General features: G+C 43.6%; 1 protein-coding gene across 2 annotated transcripts in view; it reads left to right on the plus strand.

Annotated features, from left to right (window-relative positions):
* The first annotated feature begins 10626 nt into the window (after positions 1–10626).
* Positions 10627–16099, plus strand: part of NOL10 (nucleolar protein 10) — a 111644-nt gene continuing 106171 nt past the window's right edge. Inside the window, exons 1-2 of one of the 2 annotated variants that reach the window (XM_014864599.3) lie at positions 10627–10829; positions 14495–14540. In XM_014864599.3, the coding sequence (XP_014720085.3) occupies positions 10764–10829; positions 14495–14540 (112 nt within the window). In that variant the 5' untranslated portion in view covers positions 10627–10763. The remainder of the gene's footprint in view (positions 10830–14494; positions 14541–16099) is intronic. The other variant, XM_044771948.2, reaches the window with a different exon arrangement.

A 16099-nucleotide genomic window follows, 5' to 3' on the forward strand; every position in this document is an offset into this window, starting at 1 on the left:
ACAATAAATCTCGTCTTGAATATTTATTTACTGTCCCCAATCTCCCCCTCTCCCCACCGCCCCCCCCCCCCCAGACCAGCTCTTGTACTCTCTTTTATCACAACTGACCTTGAACCTGGGAGGCACCCTTAACTTTGCCCTCTCTCTTAGCCCTCACAACAATCACTCTGGCCTGCTGATTTCTCTTCCTGTTCACTGGGTCCCTTCTCACCCCTTTGCCCCACCACTGCTATGCTAACGCAGGCCTTCCTCGTCGCTCACGCGAGAACTGCAATCGCTGCTTACCTAACCGGACTCTGCAAATCTAGCTCCCGCAAAAGCCTCAGAGAGACTGCTTTTGCAAACTGACCCTGCCACCCCAGCTTGAGGCCCATTAGCTCCAGGATGAAGTCCTGATTGCCTTAACTTGAAGCGCACCCCGTTCATGATCTGGCCCTTTCCTGCCTTTCCAGCTGCATTTCCTGATATTCCTTGTGCCTTCCTCTTTCTGATTGCCTCCACATCCCCCAGGTGTGTTGGGGGCCCCCTCCTTGGTGTGCCCAGTGTGCCCTGTACACAGGCTTGGGTACATAATGCAGGGACACTTGTTCAAAATTTTTTAAGAACGCCAAGATGGTGACAGCAGAGCGTTAAACCAAGTATGAGGCCCTTCTGGGTACGGGGCCTGGTGTGACTGCACGGGTCCTTTGAACCTCCCACGCTTGTCATTGTCTCTGTTTCTCTGGAGCAGGCAGCCCTAGAGCTCTGGAAAGCCCAGGCAAGTCACCCACAAAGTGAGTTGCTTTCTTCCAAAGTCAACAGCTTTTGTTTTCTGCTGCAACCTGATCATTTTCAATGCTCTTAGAAGGCAGAACATTCTGCAGTATCTCAGTCCAGTCACTCAGTTCTGAAATGACTGAGTCAACAAATGACTACAAGTAAGACCTACTGTGCTCGGGGCATTGCAAGCTCTGATGGAATGAATGCGCTTGTGGTTGCGATGTCAGCCAGCAACTCCATCACAAAGGTAGAGGTTGTGATCAGTTCTCAAGCACAGAAGTCTCCTTGCAGCCAGGTTGTGTTCTGCATAATATAAGCAGCCTGTCCTTATTCTCAGTCAACATCTGTTCTTATTCAAAGAACTCTATCCATTGAACACTCAAAAATGTCTCCTTCCAAACAGACTGGAAATGCAGGCATATTTGTAGTTGGTGTTATTCATACAAAGTGTAAGTGTGTGATTGAAGGAGGAAACGTACAGTGAAGCAGCGTCTCGCTGGCTGGGCCGGGTGTCGGGGGTTTACTGCGGTGTGATTTGGGGCCCAGGTCCTAGTGAGGATCTTCATGGTCAAGTGTAAGAAGTCTTCTGGTCTGTCTTACTGCCCAGCTGCCCTGGCTCGATTTCTCCCCCTCCAGAACTCCTTGGCAGTGTGGACTATGTCCTAGGCAGGCTTTTATTCCTAATGTGCACGAGGACTGGCAATAGGACCGATAAATGTTTGGCTGATGAATGGAAGAGAAAGGAGGAAAAAAAGAAAGAAGGAGAAGGGAAGGAAACAGAAGGGAAATTTCACGGTTGTATTCTATTATCTTATGGAAATCAGATAATTAACATTTCCCTCTCCACCACCAGCTACAGCAGACAAGCAAGCAAGAAACAATCTTACTTAATGTCCAGCTTAACTTTGTCCATAATGTAGATAATAATTCCAGTTCATTTAAGACAGTTAAATGCCCATATTAATAATGCTAATGAAAACAAAAATACGTTTATATCAACAGCATTTATGAAACATTATTTTCTTAATAACACGCATATAGCTTTAAGCATTTTTAAAATTTATTCATTCATTTATTTATTCAACAGACGTTGATTGCCTATTATGTGTCCTCGTTAGGGAACACATTTGCATAATCAAACACTCTATAGTTTATTTTACCATTGGCCATTTGTGGCTTTAAACACAATAAGAATATAAATCTTTTTAACAGTAAAAGTATTAACTGTATATTCCTTTCCCTTTCCTGCCCAGGCCACATAAAATGGATAAAAGGCATAACATAAGGTCGTGCAAAAATAAAGAGCAAGACTAGTGTGCAAACTGCATACACACCCCTGAAAATGTTGACATTATCTAACGAACACTCTGAAATTAATATGCTGATTCAGCCCACACAGAGAGACTTGCATAGTCATGTCTTACTTTTATGTGACAATGTCATTTACATAGTGTTTTCAAATGTTTCATTTTACTTGAAACCTGCCTTCTAGAAGCTTACAAGCTAAATCAGACATACTGACAAATGTCTGAACTGTGCCTGACACTTATTAGTAACAATAAATATTTGTTGAATGGAGGTATGTATGAATATGGTTACAGCACATGTGATCAAGAGTAAAGAAGTATTAAAATAATACAAAACTATGAAACTTTTACAGTAAGTCCTGGAGGCATTTCAATTCCATTCAAACACGGTATTTACATATAGTAGCAGCTGAATAAATGTGTGCTTCACTGAATTCAATTTCTCAAACCCCTGCTATATGGCAGGAGTCTGTTGCACGGAGGGAGGAGTGATTCTCTTTTTCCCTCAGTGGGAAAGATAAGTTTGTGCTGGATGATGATGATGACAATGATGAAAACTATACAAGTTGTGTGGCAGGCAGACTTCTATGATCCAATGGCCCTCAACTTTGCATAATTCCCTCCGTTGTGAATATGAGAGGATATGATGTCATGTTACATGGTAAAAGAGATTTTGCAGATGTAGCTAAGGTTACGAATCAGTTGATCCTGAGATAGGGCCTAACCTACTCACGTGAGCCCCTTAGAAGAAGAGTTTTCTCTGCTGGTTGCAGAAGTCAGAGAGACCCACTCTGGCATCCATATTGTGAGCTGCCTATGGGCATCATGGAGGAAGGACATGAGAACGGTCTCTGGGAGTTGAGAGTGGTCCCCAGCTGACAGCCAGCAAGGAAAATGAGAGATCTTAGTTCCACCACTACGGAAGACTGAATTCTGCCAACACCTGTGAGCCTGGAATCTGATTTTTCCCCAGAGCCTCCAGACCACAACTCAGCCTGGCGACACCTTTATTTCCGTCTCCTGGTACCCTGAGACAGAGAACGCAGCCATGCTGTGCCGGAATCGTGACCCACAGAATGGTGAACGAATATTTATGTTGTTTGAAGCCACTAAGTTTGCGGTAATGTGTTATGCAGAAATAGAAAACTAATCCAGTTGTTCATGGTATTTTTATGGTATGGAAAATCCCTCCACACGTTACAGGCAAGCCTAAGTGATGATTCAGAGAAAGAAGGAGATGGGTGGGTTTGGTATCCTGCATCGAGAAGGGCTTGGCTAACCATCAGGCATTTTAGTACTCTAAAATGAGGTCTGACGGGCGAGAAGACCACGAGATCAGCAAGCGCCTGAAGGACAGAAACATAATCTTTGGTGATCACTTAGAGTAGCGCCTTCCTCCTTAATTCATTCAGCGAATATTTATATTTGTTCTCTTCCCAGTGTTGCATACAATTACATATATAGCAGTCAGATGGCGAAGGTCCCTGTTCTCAGGGTCTTACGTTCTAGTGAGTATGGAGGAACCAGAGTATCCAAATGTTGAAGTGCCGAAAAGCAAAGTTATTTCAGATGATAAATACAATGAAGACAATAAAGCCCACGGATGTGATAGAGGCTGCTGGGATGGAGGAGGGGCTGCTGTGGGTCAGAGAAGGCATCTCTGAGAAGGTGACATTTCAGCTGAGATCTAGATGGTGCAAAGTAGCCAGCTATCGAAAAACTGAGGTCAGAGCATTACAGGCAGAGAGAACAGCATGTGCAAAGCCCCTGAGGCTGAAAAAGCAAGAAAGCAGTGTGGCTAGAGTCACTGAAGAGAGAGCTCTGCGATAAGGTCAGAGAGCTTGGCGGAGGACAGTTGGATAAGATCTGGTAGGCATCAGGAAGGAGTTTAGATTTAAATGTGAGCGCACTGGGTTCTGAGCAGGTGCATCGATACCATCTGATGCACTGTTTTTAAAAGATTGCTCTGAGGACTGAGGGGAGAACTGACTGCAGCAGAGAGGAGCAAAAGCTGCGAGATCAAGTGGCAGGCTCTGGAGGGAGCCGGGCAGTAGGTGGCGGTGGCTCAGACTAGAGGGTGGCAGTGGCAATGTAGAAATCTAGAAAGTTCCTTGTGATTGAGCAGATAAGACTTTCCAGTGGACTTGATTTGGAGGGTGAGCAACCTGGTGGACGATGATCCTAGCTATCGAGATGGAGTAGCCCTGGGATGAGGGGAAGCATGGGTGCTGGTTTTCTAGGTGAAGTTGGGAAACCTATCCACAAGCCTCTTGTATGCTTCATGGAGAGAAAATGAGGAAGCAGGTTTTGGAGGGAACAGAGCAGCTCCATGAGCTTGGCAGTAGGGACACTGGAAACCCAGCTGGCTTCAGCATGAGTAATGCTGCCTGGTTGGGTGTGTAGCTCTGGCAAAGTTGAACGGGGCCTCTTCCCAAGGCCCAAACCAGGCAGCTGTTCCTAACGTTGTTCCGGTCCCAATCCTTTTAGGAAGCTGACGGGAACTTTGTGTTTGTTCTGTAGGAAAATACACACATACAGATATTTTGCATAATTTTGGGGGCACACTCAAGAAGTCCTAGCCTATGAACCCCAGGTCAGTATGCCAAACTAGGAGGGTCTACAGCAAAATCATCGAGGAGAAAGGCCTCAGGAGAATTCACATTGACCGAAGGCCTGAAATGCCTGTGTGGTGGACATTTGTCATCTTTGACTGCCCAGCATTTGAACTCACCTCCAAGGTTTGTAGAATGTCTGGGTGCAGAAGCTGAGAACACTGGGTATCTCCTCTCAGCCACCCCTGGAAAGTGGACATGGGCCACTGACCCAGGCTGGCCAGTCAGATGTAGGATGGGGTCTGAAATGGGAGTAAGTTACATGGGGAAGAAGGAAGGGGAGCATCCCTCCTGGAGGTGGTGGCTGCAGTGGCAGCAGGAATGTCCAGTTTTCAGGGGTGGCAAACTGTGGAGTCTCCGTTCAGTGGCAATGGCAGCAAGGTCCTCACGGGGTAGATTTAGGCAAGGTTCAGCCTCCGTTATTCCTGCTTAGTTTCTCAGCTGGCTTCCTTGCTTTCACAAGGATTGTGCGACCCTCTCAACAGCCTTTCTATGAATTCGTTTTCCTTTTAAATTGGCCGGAGTCTGTGAGTGTTGTTTGCAATGAAGAACGCTGAAAGACACAAGATGGAAGCGTAGATTAGGGAAAAGGGTAAAGAGGAGGAGGAGGGAGAGGAGGGGGAGGAGGAAGGGGAGAAAGGAGAGGGAAGGGGAAGGGAGGAGGCGAGGCAGAGGGAAGAGGGGAGGAGAAAAGGAGGATGGTAGGAGGAGAGGAGGAGGGGACGGAGAGGGGAGGAGGTAGGAAGTGATCTGCAGTCACACGGGTGGGGTTTGCATGCTGCCTCTCTCGTGTAACCTGGGGCAAATTTGATTGTTTTCTTTTTAAACTTTCAAATCTACAAAAAAGTTGAGAAAACAGTATTTTCCACAACTCATATACTCCTTACATAGATTGAACAATCGTTAACGTCTTAAGGCAAGTTTCTTGTTTGTGAACCTAAGCCTCATTTTTCTCATTTGTAATATTGGAAAATTAAAACTACCTTCCGCCTAAGGTTTTGGTGAAGATTAAAAGAGGTGACTTGTGTAAAACATTTAAGTTAGAATGCCTACTGTGCATTCAATGAACTACGGTGATTTTATTAATTCTCTTAATATACACTCAGGGAGCATCTACATGGGGTGAGACTTTTGCGGCATCAGAGATCGGATGATGTATCTTGCAGTTTGGGAATCTATGGCGATATGGATAAATAAATTAAAAATTACAATATAAGACAGCACTCTTCAACTTCGAAAAATTTTCAAACATGTAAGTGAAAAAGAAATCTCAGACTCCCAATGTTGGCTTAGCTCTGTAAAAAAAAAACTTTTCATTTTATTAAAAAAACTTTTAATTTTAGATGTACAGAAAAGTTGTTACTATACTACAGAGTCCCCATATGCGCTTCACGCAGTTCCGCCTATTCTTACCATCTTACATAACCATGACATATTTATCAAAACTAAGAAACTAACAATGGGCCAATACTGTTAACTAAACTACAGATTTCATTCAGATTTTACCAATTTTTCCACTAATGTCCTCTTTCTGTTCCAGGATCCAATCCAGGACAACATGTTGCATTTAGGACTTAGTTATTTTTAATATTTTACTCGAAGATGGACAAATATAAAGCTAGCTATAAGTTTATTATGCTTTTAGCTCTTGTATTCCGATAGACCAAAACAAAGTTATACATTATTTTCAAGCAAAACTTTAAGACTTCAATATACTTCAAATTAATTTGATATTATGGTTGATAGTGTTTTGATGAACACCAGTTGCCACTTGCTGAATGAAGGTGTAGCAGTGCCGTGGCATGAGCTCTTTTGCACTCTCTACCCCACCTGATCACATTGATTTGATTCTTCCTGTCACTGTCGTCTATCTGATCAATTGCAAAACCTTCTTTCACACAGCAGGCCGTGACATCATTCACTTGGCTCCAATTTGTCTCTGTCATGTTACTTCGTACAATCCCCCTCCTTCTAATCACTGAGCTGAGACCACAAAAGTAGTGGCACCTGGCACCAGTGAAGTGTACACCTAAATGCAGGCTTGGCGCTGACACCGAGCCTAGAACTTTACGGAAGATGGCCAACCAAACAGTCAGAGATGCTTCCATCAATTGCTGAAAAAATTATCATTGAAATAAAAAAACCCTAAAGGTTATTTTGAGAATACAACTGTAATCCCCGGTTTAAGGAACACTGCAGTGAGATGATATACAATGTAGGATGAGAACTTAGATATTTAAGGCCTCCTGGGGATGAAGAAGCATGAATGAGAGTCACCGAGGTACACCGAGGGAGGGAGTTGAAACTAGCAAGAAGAGCAGGTGCAAAGGCTTGAGGATCTGTATTTTTCAAGCTGTAAGTAACTCCACCTGGAGAGTCTAGGGAGCGAGGGGAGGGGGCAGCATCAGGTACCACGCCTGGGAAAGGTCAGAAGGGGCCAGGAAATGTGTTCAGATGTGTTCTTTTAGGCTTTGGGAGAACTAAATACTCCATTGAGTTGGAGTATGACATGACCAGATTGCCTATTAGAGAGATGACTGACTCCTCTGGGAGACAGACTTGAGGCAGGAAGACCAGAACAAAAGGGTTTCAATGACGGGAGATGATGAGGGTCTGAACTCCTACGGCAATGGGAACAGAGAGAGTGAATCTGACATCCTAAAGGTAGAATCAAAAGGATTTGGAGATGGACTGGCCATGGAGGTGAAGAATTGGGAGGGGAATCTTGAACTTACTTGAGGGTGTCTGGAATGGCAACTAATAATAGAACATTGAAGGTTATTTGGAGTCCACAACTTAACTATTTTTTTCTTGAACAATTTTTAATGTTTTGGTTCCCAGGGGTAAATAATAATAACTAATACGTAGTACTTACTATGTCAGTTACTGTTCTAAGTACTTCATTTTGTTGAATCTAAAAGCCCATTCACTATAAGATGCACCATTACTCATGTAGCATTAGAGGAAAAAATACTGTCAATTAAATATACACGACACGAAAGACACATCCTGATTTCAGGGATGTTAAAAATAGATGTCCTGGAATCAACGGTTTATGGCATATACTCATTTATCTTTACAACAGCCCTCTGAGGTAGGGACTGTTTTATCCTCATTTTACAAATGAGGAAACAGAGGCAGAGAGAGATTGTATTAACTTGCTTGATCCAGGCTCTACCCAGGTAGCCAGTGATAGAGGCAGGATCTGGCTCCAGGCAGTCTGGTTCTAGAGGCTGCACTCTTAGCTCCAAGCATAGGCATCTAAGAAAGCACTCGAGATGTTACTAGAGATGATACTAGAAACCCTGGAGAAACCGCACCCTGCTTTGCAGTACTGTCCTCAGTAGGAAGCAACCCTAGGGTACAGTACGTCAAATTCTCAGGCCGGTGACTGTGGGGAGGGAGCTGTCCCGGCACTGAGGACCAAGAACACCTAGTTTTATCTCACAGAAAACACTGTGTTCCCTCGTGTGTGGTTCCTGACTCTAAGCTATGACGTTTCTTGTTGGAGAGACAAGGCATATAAATGGATATATTTGAAACATTAATCATCTGGCACAGAGCTGTGCTGTTTTCAATATTACCAAAGGTCAAAATGTGCAGAACAAAGAATTAGGACTTTGGGTCAGGATGAGGAGTGATCAATTAACTGATTCATTTTTATCAAGAAATATTTATGGAGAGTGTGCTATATACCAGGCACTGGGTCAGGCCCAGGGAAACTCAGTCCTGTCATCAAGTCCAGAAGGAGGGGATGGTCAGACAAGAATATCACACGCACAAAGATAACTGCCATACATCTACTTCAAAATCATTCGAAATAATCCAGGGATGAGGGAGTGTTGAGGGTATAGCTGAAACATGACGGGTTTTGTGTGAACTGGTGAAGCCGGGTGATGCATACACGAGTTCAATACACTATTATACTTTTAAATATGTTGAAGTTTCCTGAGCCAGCCCTGATGGCCTAGTGGCTAAAGTCTGGCGCACTCCGCTTCGGTGGCTCGGGTTTGCTTCCTGGGTGTGGAACCACACCACCCATCTGTCAGTTGCCCTGTTGGGGTGGCAGCCCACATAGAAGAACTAGAATGATTTACAACTAGGATACAGAACCATATACTGGGGCTTTGGGGAGGAGAAAAAAAAAAGGAGGAAGATTGGCAACAGATGTTAGCCTATGGCAAATCTTTCCCTGCAAAAAAAAAAAAGAATCCCATAGCAATAAAAATGAGGAAGAAAGAAAACAGAGTGCACATGTCCAAAAGGAGCCCGTTCCAAGTTTAATAAACGAAGAACTTTATGGGCTCTTTAAAAATGACATTTTAATTAGACTTGAGAGGCTGTGGTTACCGAAGGAAACCAAAGGGCCTGAAAGGAAAGTTCCAGGCATAGGCATCTAGTGTAGCATTGTATCCAAGTTTATTATTATTGTGCTTGTAGGATGTGTTAAATTACTGTGTATTTTGATAATAAAAATCTACCAAAAAATATATAACTGCCATAAAGCTATTTATACAGCGCTGTGAAAGCACAGGAGAAGGAGCAAAATATTCAAAAGTTGCGTTTTGAGATGCTGCTGGGATCTGGAAATAAGAAGGGGAGGGCATCCCAGAGGCTGGATTACCATAGGCAAAGATTCAAAACCGGAATAGTGAAACCGATGCTAATGAAACAGAAGGCAAATTTAGGAGGCAGTGAGAAATAGGATTGAATAAAGTGAAATGGTCTAGGGCCCTTAATATCACTTAGGTGTAGGATATATGTATATATCTTATCTCTAACACTTACATAGCATTTAAGAAGTGACAGGTACCGGTGTTTTGCAGTCAATGGCTTTTACAGCACATTCTTGAAAATAATAAAAGTAATATTTTGGGGTTTGTAAAATTATTTAAGATTTCTTGAAAATCATCCTGCATATTTTGGAAAGCAAGCATTTTCTATTTTTACGACTTGCTTAAAAGGCTTGTTTTTAACCACTATGAAGCCCATGATCTTTCTACCATGGCACACTGCCTCCCCAAGGAGGATGGCAGTCCTGGATATTTCCTCAAAGAAAGTCTCAGGCAGAAAGTAGAATCTGGACTGGGACTTTAAGGACCATTATTTTAGAAATAAAATTGCTAAGCCCAGAAGTCTCTACCCCCACCACAGGCCTGTTGCTCAAAAGGACCACCTCAGTTACATGAAAGGCAAGTTAATACTATGATCCAATGTCAAAAGGACCCGTTTGATTGCAGTTAATCTACACCTTCCCCTTAAGTTTTCACCTAAACCAAGAATTCTCAAGTCCTCAGATCCAGGCAACAGTGAAGCCGGTTCTCTATGTAATTGGACGATCAAGAGAAACTTTGTGAACTTTCTGAAAACGCTGTGTACACGAAGGGTTGCGTCTGTCGTTACTGTCACACAACCGTCTCGAAAGACATCAGGTTCAAATCCACTTCTTTCCTGACCGCCACTCCTTCTTTTACTGTTTCCTGTCTCAGTATCCTTTTTATTTCCCTCCTTAGTGGGTGAATGTCAAACAAATTCAGACAAAGGTAACATTTTAATACACCAATTTAAAAGAGCATTTATTTCTGTAATGTTGCAGAAACACCAGAGGGGAGAAAAGAATAGACTTCCACTCTGAATTCTCTCACTGGCCGCCTTCTCTCGCTGGGTTCCCTCGGCCCAGCCCTCAAGGCTCCGTCCAGCCAGCCCAGCCAGCACCGCCCGCCTCACCCGGGACCGCGACCCTGCGGCCTAGGCAGCGACCCCAAGGGCTTCCTGCCACTCGACAAGTTCACAAGACGGACAGCAGTCCCCGGCCATCTCCGTATCCGGGTCGCCGCGTGCCCCCGCCACCTCGCTACAGACTCAACCCTTCCCCTCCCGGCCGCTTCCCTTCCCTTCCCTAACGCCGCAACTCTTCCTCTTCCGGGAACGGGCGCGTTTCCGGCGCCCGGAAGTGCGTCATCAGCCGGCGCAGCGCAGCACGCCGCAGAGGCGTGGCGCGGAGGTCCTCGGGTTTGGATGCTCGCGTGCGCTCCCCGGAGAGGGGTCCAGCCAGGAGCAGGGGCCGCTGCTTCTTGGCGCAGCCATGCAGGTCTCCAGCCTCAACGAAGTGAAGATTTACAGTCTCAGCTGCGGCAAGTCCCTTCCCGAGGTGAGTCACTTCGGGGGCCTCCTCAGCGCGGGGCACCTGCCCCTCTCCCCGGCCCTGGTCGCTGTTTTAGCAGGGAGGGCCCTGGCCGGACGCCGACTCCGGGAGGCCCAGAGGCGAGTGACGGCGCGGGGGAGCTGGTCGGCACCGGGAGACGAGGACACTGCTGTCACCGCGCCAGAGCGGGGCCGAGGGTGATCAGGGTTCATGAGCTTTGCTTGAACTTTTGTAAAGTTCCCTAGAACAGAGGCCGCGTCCCTTTGGGCTTCTGTGGATGTTCACAGCCGCTGCCACATCGAGGAGGAAAACGGGGACAGATTGGTTGACAGACATTTCTCCCCCATTTTAATACGTGTTGATTAGCTGTTTGTTGAGTTCCTGTATATACCAAGTTTTAGAAATACAACAGTGAGCAAGAGAAATGCAGACTTTGCGTCTGCAGAATTTATTGTGTAGAGGGCAGTGTTATTGAACCCTGTTGGACTTAACTTGATTTCGTTGAGTCTTAGGACATCAAAGTTGTAAGGGGCTTGGAAAATCAGTGATTCTCTTCCAGTCTTCTCATGTTTAAAATATGCAACAGATCCAGCGAGGGGAAGGGGGACTTATTCAGGGTCACACTCCTAGGCTCTGGAGCTTGGATTTTATTTCTTATAAGTGATGGTCAAGCCTCTGTCCCAACACTTCCAGCCAGAGGAAACTTTTTGCAGACGTTTATTTCCATATTGAGACTACTTGTTAGCTAGGGGTTTTAAAACATGCCACTTTATAGCATGCTGCTGTTGGTCTGAGTCCTGCCCTTGGAAATCAGAATAAATATAGCTCTTCCATGTGTTCACTCCTGAAAGATTTGGAGCGAGTGATTAGATTCTTCCATTCTTCTCAGAATTCAGGTTAAATAACTCCTCAGCTCCAGTTGAGAAGTGACTACGTGCAGGCAGCCCTGTTCTGAGTGTTGGGATATGTGGTGAACGTGTCAGATAAGGTTCCCTGTTAGGGAAAAGGATAACAATTAAGTAAAGAAGACAACTTCAGATACTGGTAAGTGCTTAGAGTGATGAGTGACTAGAAGAGAGCTGTTGTAGATGAAGTGTTCAGAAAAAATGTTTTGACTAAATCCTTCAGGGAAGCCCTCTCTACAAGAGGTGACATTTGTGGAGAAACTTGGATGATGAAAAGGGGCCAGTCATGTGAAGATCTGGGGGAAGGAAGAGTTTTCAGTGCTGAGAGAACAGCAAGTGTGAAAGTTCCACAATGGGAATGCACTTGGCGTGATGGAGAAGTGGCACAGCTGTGGCTTTGGTATGCTGAGTGATGGGAGAGAGTGGGGGAAGATGTGGCTGGAGAGGTGGGCCTTGCAGGCTAAGGTAGGAAGTTGGGGTTTTATTCTTAGTGCTGTTGGAAGCCATTGATGGGTTTTAAACTAGGCTGCTGAGTGGCAAATGACTATAGCTGGGGAGAGAATCAGTGGAGATGAGTTAGGTAGTCCAACTGAGAGACTTTGGTGGCTTGGGCTAGGATGGTAGCAAAGGAAATGCTAGGACACAGTGGGATTCGGGAGGTATTTTGGAGGAAGGCTAATGGGATTTGCAAATGGATCAGATAGGGCTGGGGAGAAGTTGAGGTGAAGGAAAGGAAGGAATCAAGAGAAAACTCTTAGGTTTTGGATCTGAACAGCCAGGTACATGTTGTTGCTGATAACTGAAATGGAGAAGAATTGAGCACATTGTGGGTGGAGAGGAAGAGGGTAGTGAGCTAAAAGGATCAAAGGTTTTATTTTTGGTGCTTAAGGTTTGGAGTTCTAATAAACATCAAGTGGAAATGTTGAGCAGACAGTTGTGTGTGTAGTAGTATAGTCATCTCTCTGAATCTTCTTTTAAAGTAATTCTAACTTATCAACAGTTGCCTAATTTGCTTTACCTGCTTCTAGTAAGATCAAGTAGGGTCTCTTTCTTTTCAACAACAGTGAGGCACCTGTCCAGTGAGAGAATTAGGTCATTGCCATGTCCAGAACTCTTTTTCTAAGTTTCTGATTAAATTATTTGGCACTGGTAAAGTGTCATTCTTTATTAGCTATGGTTTTATAGAATACAGAGAAGATGACAAATTAATAACAACTTTCAGTTCTTTGGTGAACTTTTTTTGGCCCTAGATGCATTTGTTCCGGCCCCATGCTGACTCTCTGTCTTGTGTGCTCTCCTGTGGAGCTGTCAGTTTGTACAGGAAGTCCTGAATGAACTTTCCATCCTTCCCATCATCACTGTGTTACAGAATTTCTGGCCCTTTATGGTCCCAGGCTCCCATTTAGAAGGAAACCTCGGTCCCCTTCCCTTGGCCCCAAGCTCTTTTGCTCATGATGTGTGAGACTAGTTATTGAATGAAGTGCCCCTTTCTTGAGCGTAACTTTCTGAGAAGAGAAAATTGGATCCCCTCTTAAAGGAGAAGCCCTGGTAACGTGTCCTGATTCTGCTTGTGATAGGTAGATGTAAAAGAATATCTTGAGTGCCCAGAAGTGTATTTTAACATCACCTTTGATTGAAACATTAGCACCTAAAATAAAATCAGAGCAATTTAATCACAAAGACTAGCGTAAACCAATAAATCAATGCACTGAACTCAAACGCAGGAGGAAAGCTCTTGCTCAGACTCGAGCCCTTCAAAGAATGACACCTCTTCAAATGTAGACACTGCCTCAGGCATCATACTTAGAGTCTCGAGTGATGGTCTGCATGACCAGAGAATCCTAAAGAATCTAATGTGTGTCTAACGCAGGCTGTACATTGGGTTCGTGCTTTTGGAGATGACGTCTGTTAATTTTTCTCTTGCTTTTCTTTCGTTTCTTGAAGGTGGGGTTTCTTAACCTCATCATTATTGACATTTTGGGCTGGACAATTCTTTGTTGTATGGGCTGTCCAGCGCATTGTAGGATGTTTGTTAGCATCCCTGACCTCTGCCCCCTAGATGCCGGGAGCACACCCCTCAGTTATGACAACCAAGTATGTCTTTAGGAATTGCCAAAAGCCCTTTGGTGAGGTGTGGGGGAGCCCGGAGAGGGGAGAGTGGCCGGGCCAAACTGCCCCTGGTTGAGAACCACTGCTTTAGGGCAATCATAATTGGTTAGTGCTTTGTTGTTAGCACCTGTTCATGCAGTGAAATTATACTCTTTGCAAAATTGAGGTACGTTAATTACAAAACAAAATCTGGTATCAGTGAATGTGATTTTTAAAAAGTATCATTTCTATATTACCAAGTGTCAGCGGTTTGCTGTTATTTATCTAGTTTTATCTTTGTAAAAATATGTTTCTTTAAGAAACTTTCTCTTTTTAATGTTTTGCTTTTTAAAATTTCACTTAAGTTGTCCCATATATTAGTTATAACCCATAATATTTGAGGCTTACTGCTTTCCCTTAGATTAATTAGATGAATTAGTTTTCTTTTGTGTAAAATAAGAGTAGTAGTTCTAAAAATTTGTTGTGTTTTATGTAAATATATACAAGAAAAAAATCCAGAGGATATGTTAACAGTAGGATTAGAATTACACAATATTTTCACTGTTATATTTTCCTTTGAGGTTTCAGTTTTTTAATATGAGCATGTATTATTTTTGTAAGCAGAAAAACAATTCAAGTAAATACATTTTAAAGTCAAGTCTCTTCCTTTTCTTTAAGTGGCTTTCTGACAGGAAGAAGAGAGCACTACAGAAGAAGAATGTTGGTGAGTTTTATTTTTTCCCACTTTAGCTACATTCATGATCCGTGTTCTAATGCTTTCACTCGTTTATTATCATATTTAAGTGTAGGTTTACAAAATTGCAGTGGCAAATAAACTTTTTGCCCTTTTCCTTCTTAAGAAACCTTTTCTTGTGGTTGATACATTCCTGGTGGGTGTGGGGTTCAGTTTTAGCTACGTGCTAATAAGTTGGCCTATTACTGTTTCTTGGATAATAGCAGAAGACGTATGCTCCTGGGTCAGAGAGCCTCATGCAGCACAGCAGATGGCATGAGCATCAACATGTGTCTGTCAGCTCCCCTTGCCCTTAAGTCCCACGGGGCACTGAGCACGGCCCAGAGGGATGCTCTGCATGCAGTGGGTTTGTGTTGCAACTGAGGAACACTGAACTTGGGAAGTCCATTGCTTTTATAGCAATCAGTAAGCAAGTCTGTCTTTGTGTGGAGACATGTTACGTCACCTGTCAAGGTTCCCAGCTGCGTAAATAACCCTGAGAAATGGCTCAGATTAAGGAGTGGCCAGGGCCTTGTAGTCTTGCCATACCCAGCAAGATGTGCAGGAATGTAAGAGGCCCAAGAAGGACTGTCTTTCCTAATGGTTCCATAATTGCTTTGTTTTCCAGTGTATCAGAATCTTTTTCCATTTGTCAGTTTTTGAGATACAGAAACAATGAACGTTTTCTTTCTGAACAAAGTAATTTTATATACAGGACATAAGAACTCGATAATAAAAGATCATTGCAGAAGATTTTGATTCTTTAAATTATGGCAGCAGAGAAGATAGACATGTAAGATTAGTTTTTAACTGAAATCATTTTGGACAAATTTTCATTAAATTTTCTCCATTACAACTTATCATAAATGAAAAGTGATTTATCTTCCCATATATTTTAAATTATTATCTAAAACTCAAAGACCCAAGATATTGAAGGGTTTCTGATGTGAGGTAAGTACCCTAAGGCAAGCATTTTGGAAAAGTAGGCTTTATTTGGTACTAAAGTTAGAAAATTAAAACTTTAAACCAAAGGAAAATGAAAATTACTGCTGATTCTGATCTCTCTTGACTCATTCCACTGCAATGTTCTAGTGTGTAAGAAAACGGATTCAGATTATGGAAAAAATTGTTCATTGACTCTTTCTGCCAACCCATCTCAAAACTATCATGTGTCTTCCAGATTGAGTAGGCCACTCCTACTCAGTTGGTTTGAAGCTGGTATTTGAGTTTAGTAAAGAAGGCAGTAATATGCACAGAGTCGTAAACAGTCCTTGCAGTGGGCACATGGTTATGGTAGCGGCCAGCAAAGACCCACACTTTCTTGCAGGAGGGAAGCAGTTTTCGGGAGAGTCCCTGTTGGTGTTTTGATCCAGAGGGACTGCTCTGAGTCTTCCTGCAGCCGGGATCCTCTCGGCTGCACGTCAGTGGTGCCCACAGAGGCAAAAGTCAGCTTGGTAGCAGTTTGTTATATAAACTTAACATTTTAATAGTTTACACTTATTATTTAGGAGGGAAAAATGATAAGATTTTTGTCATAGCCATGATTGAGT

The sequence above is a fragment of the Equus asinus genome, chromosome 6, assembly GCF_041296235.1.
Source record: "Equus asinus isolate D_3611 breed Donkey chromosome 6, EquAss-T2T_v2, whole genome shotgun sequence".
NCBI classification, from domain to species: domain Eukaryota; kingdom Metazoa; phylum Chordata; class Mammalia; order Perissodactyla; family Equidae; genus Equus; species Equus asinus.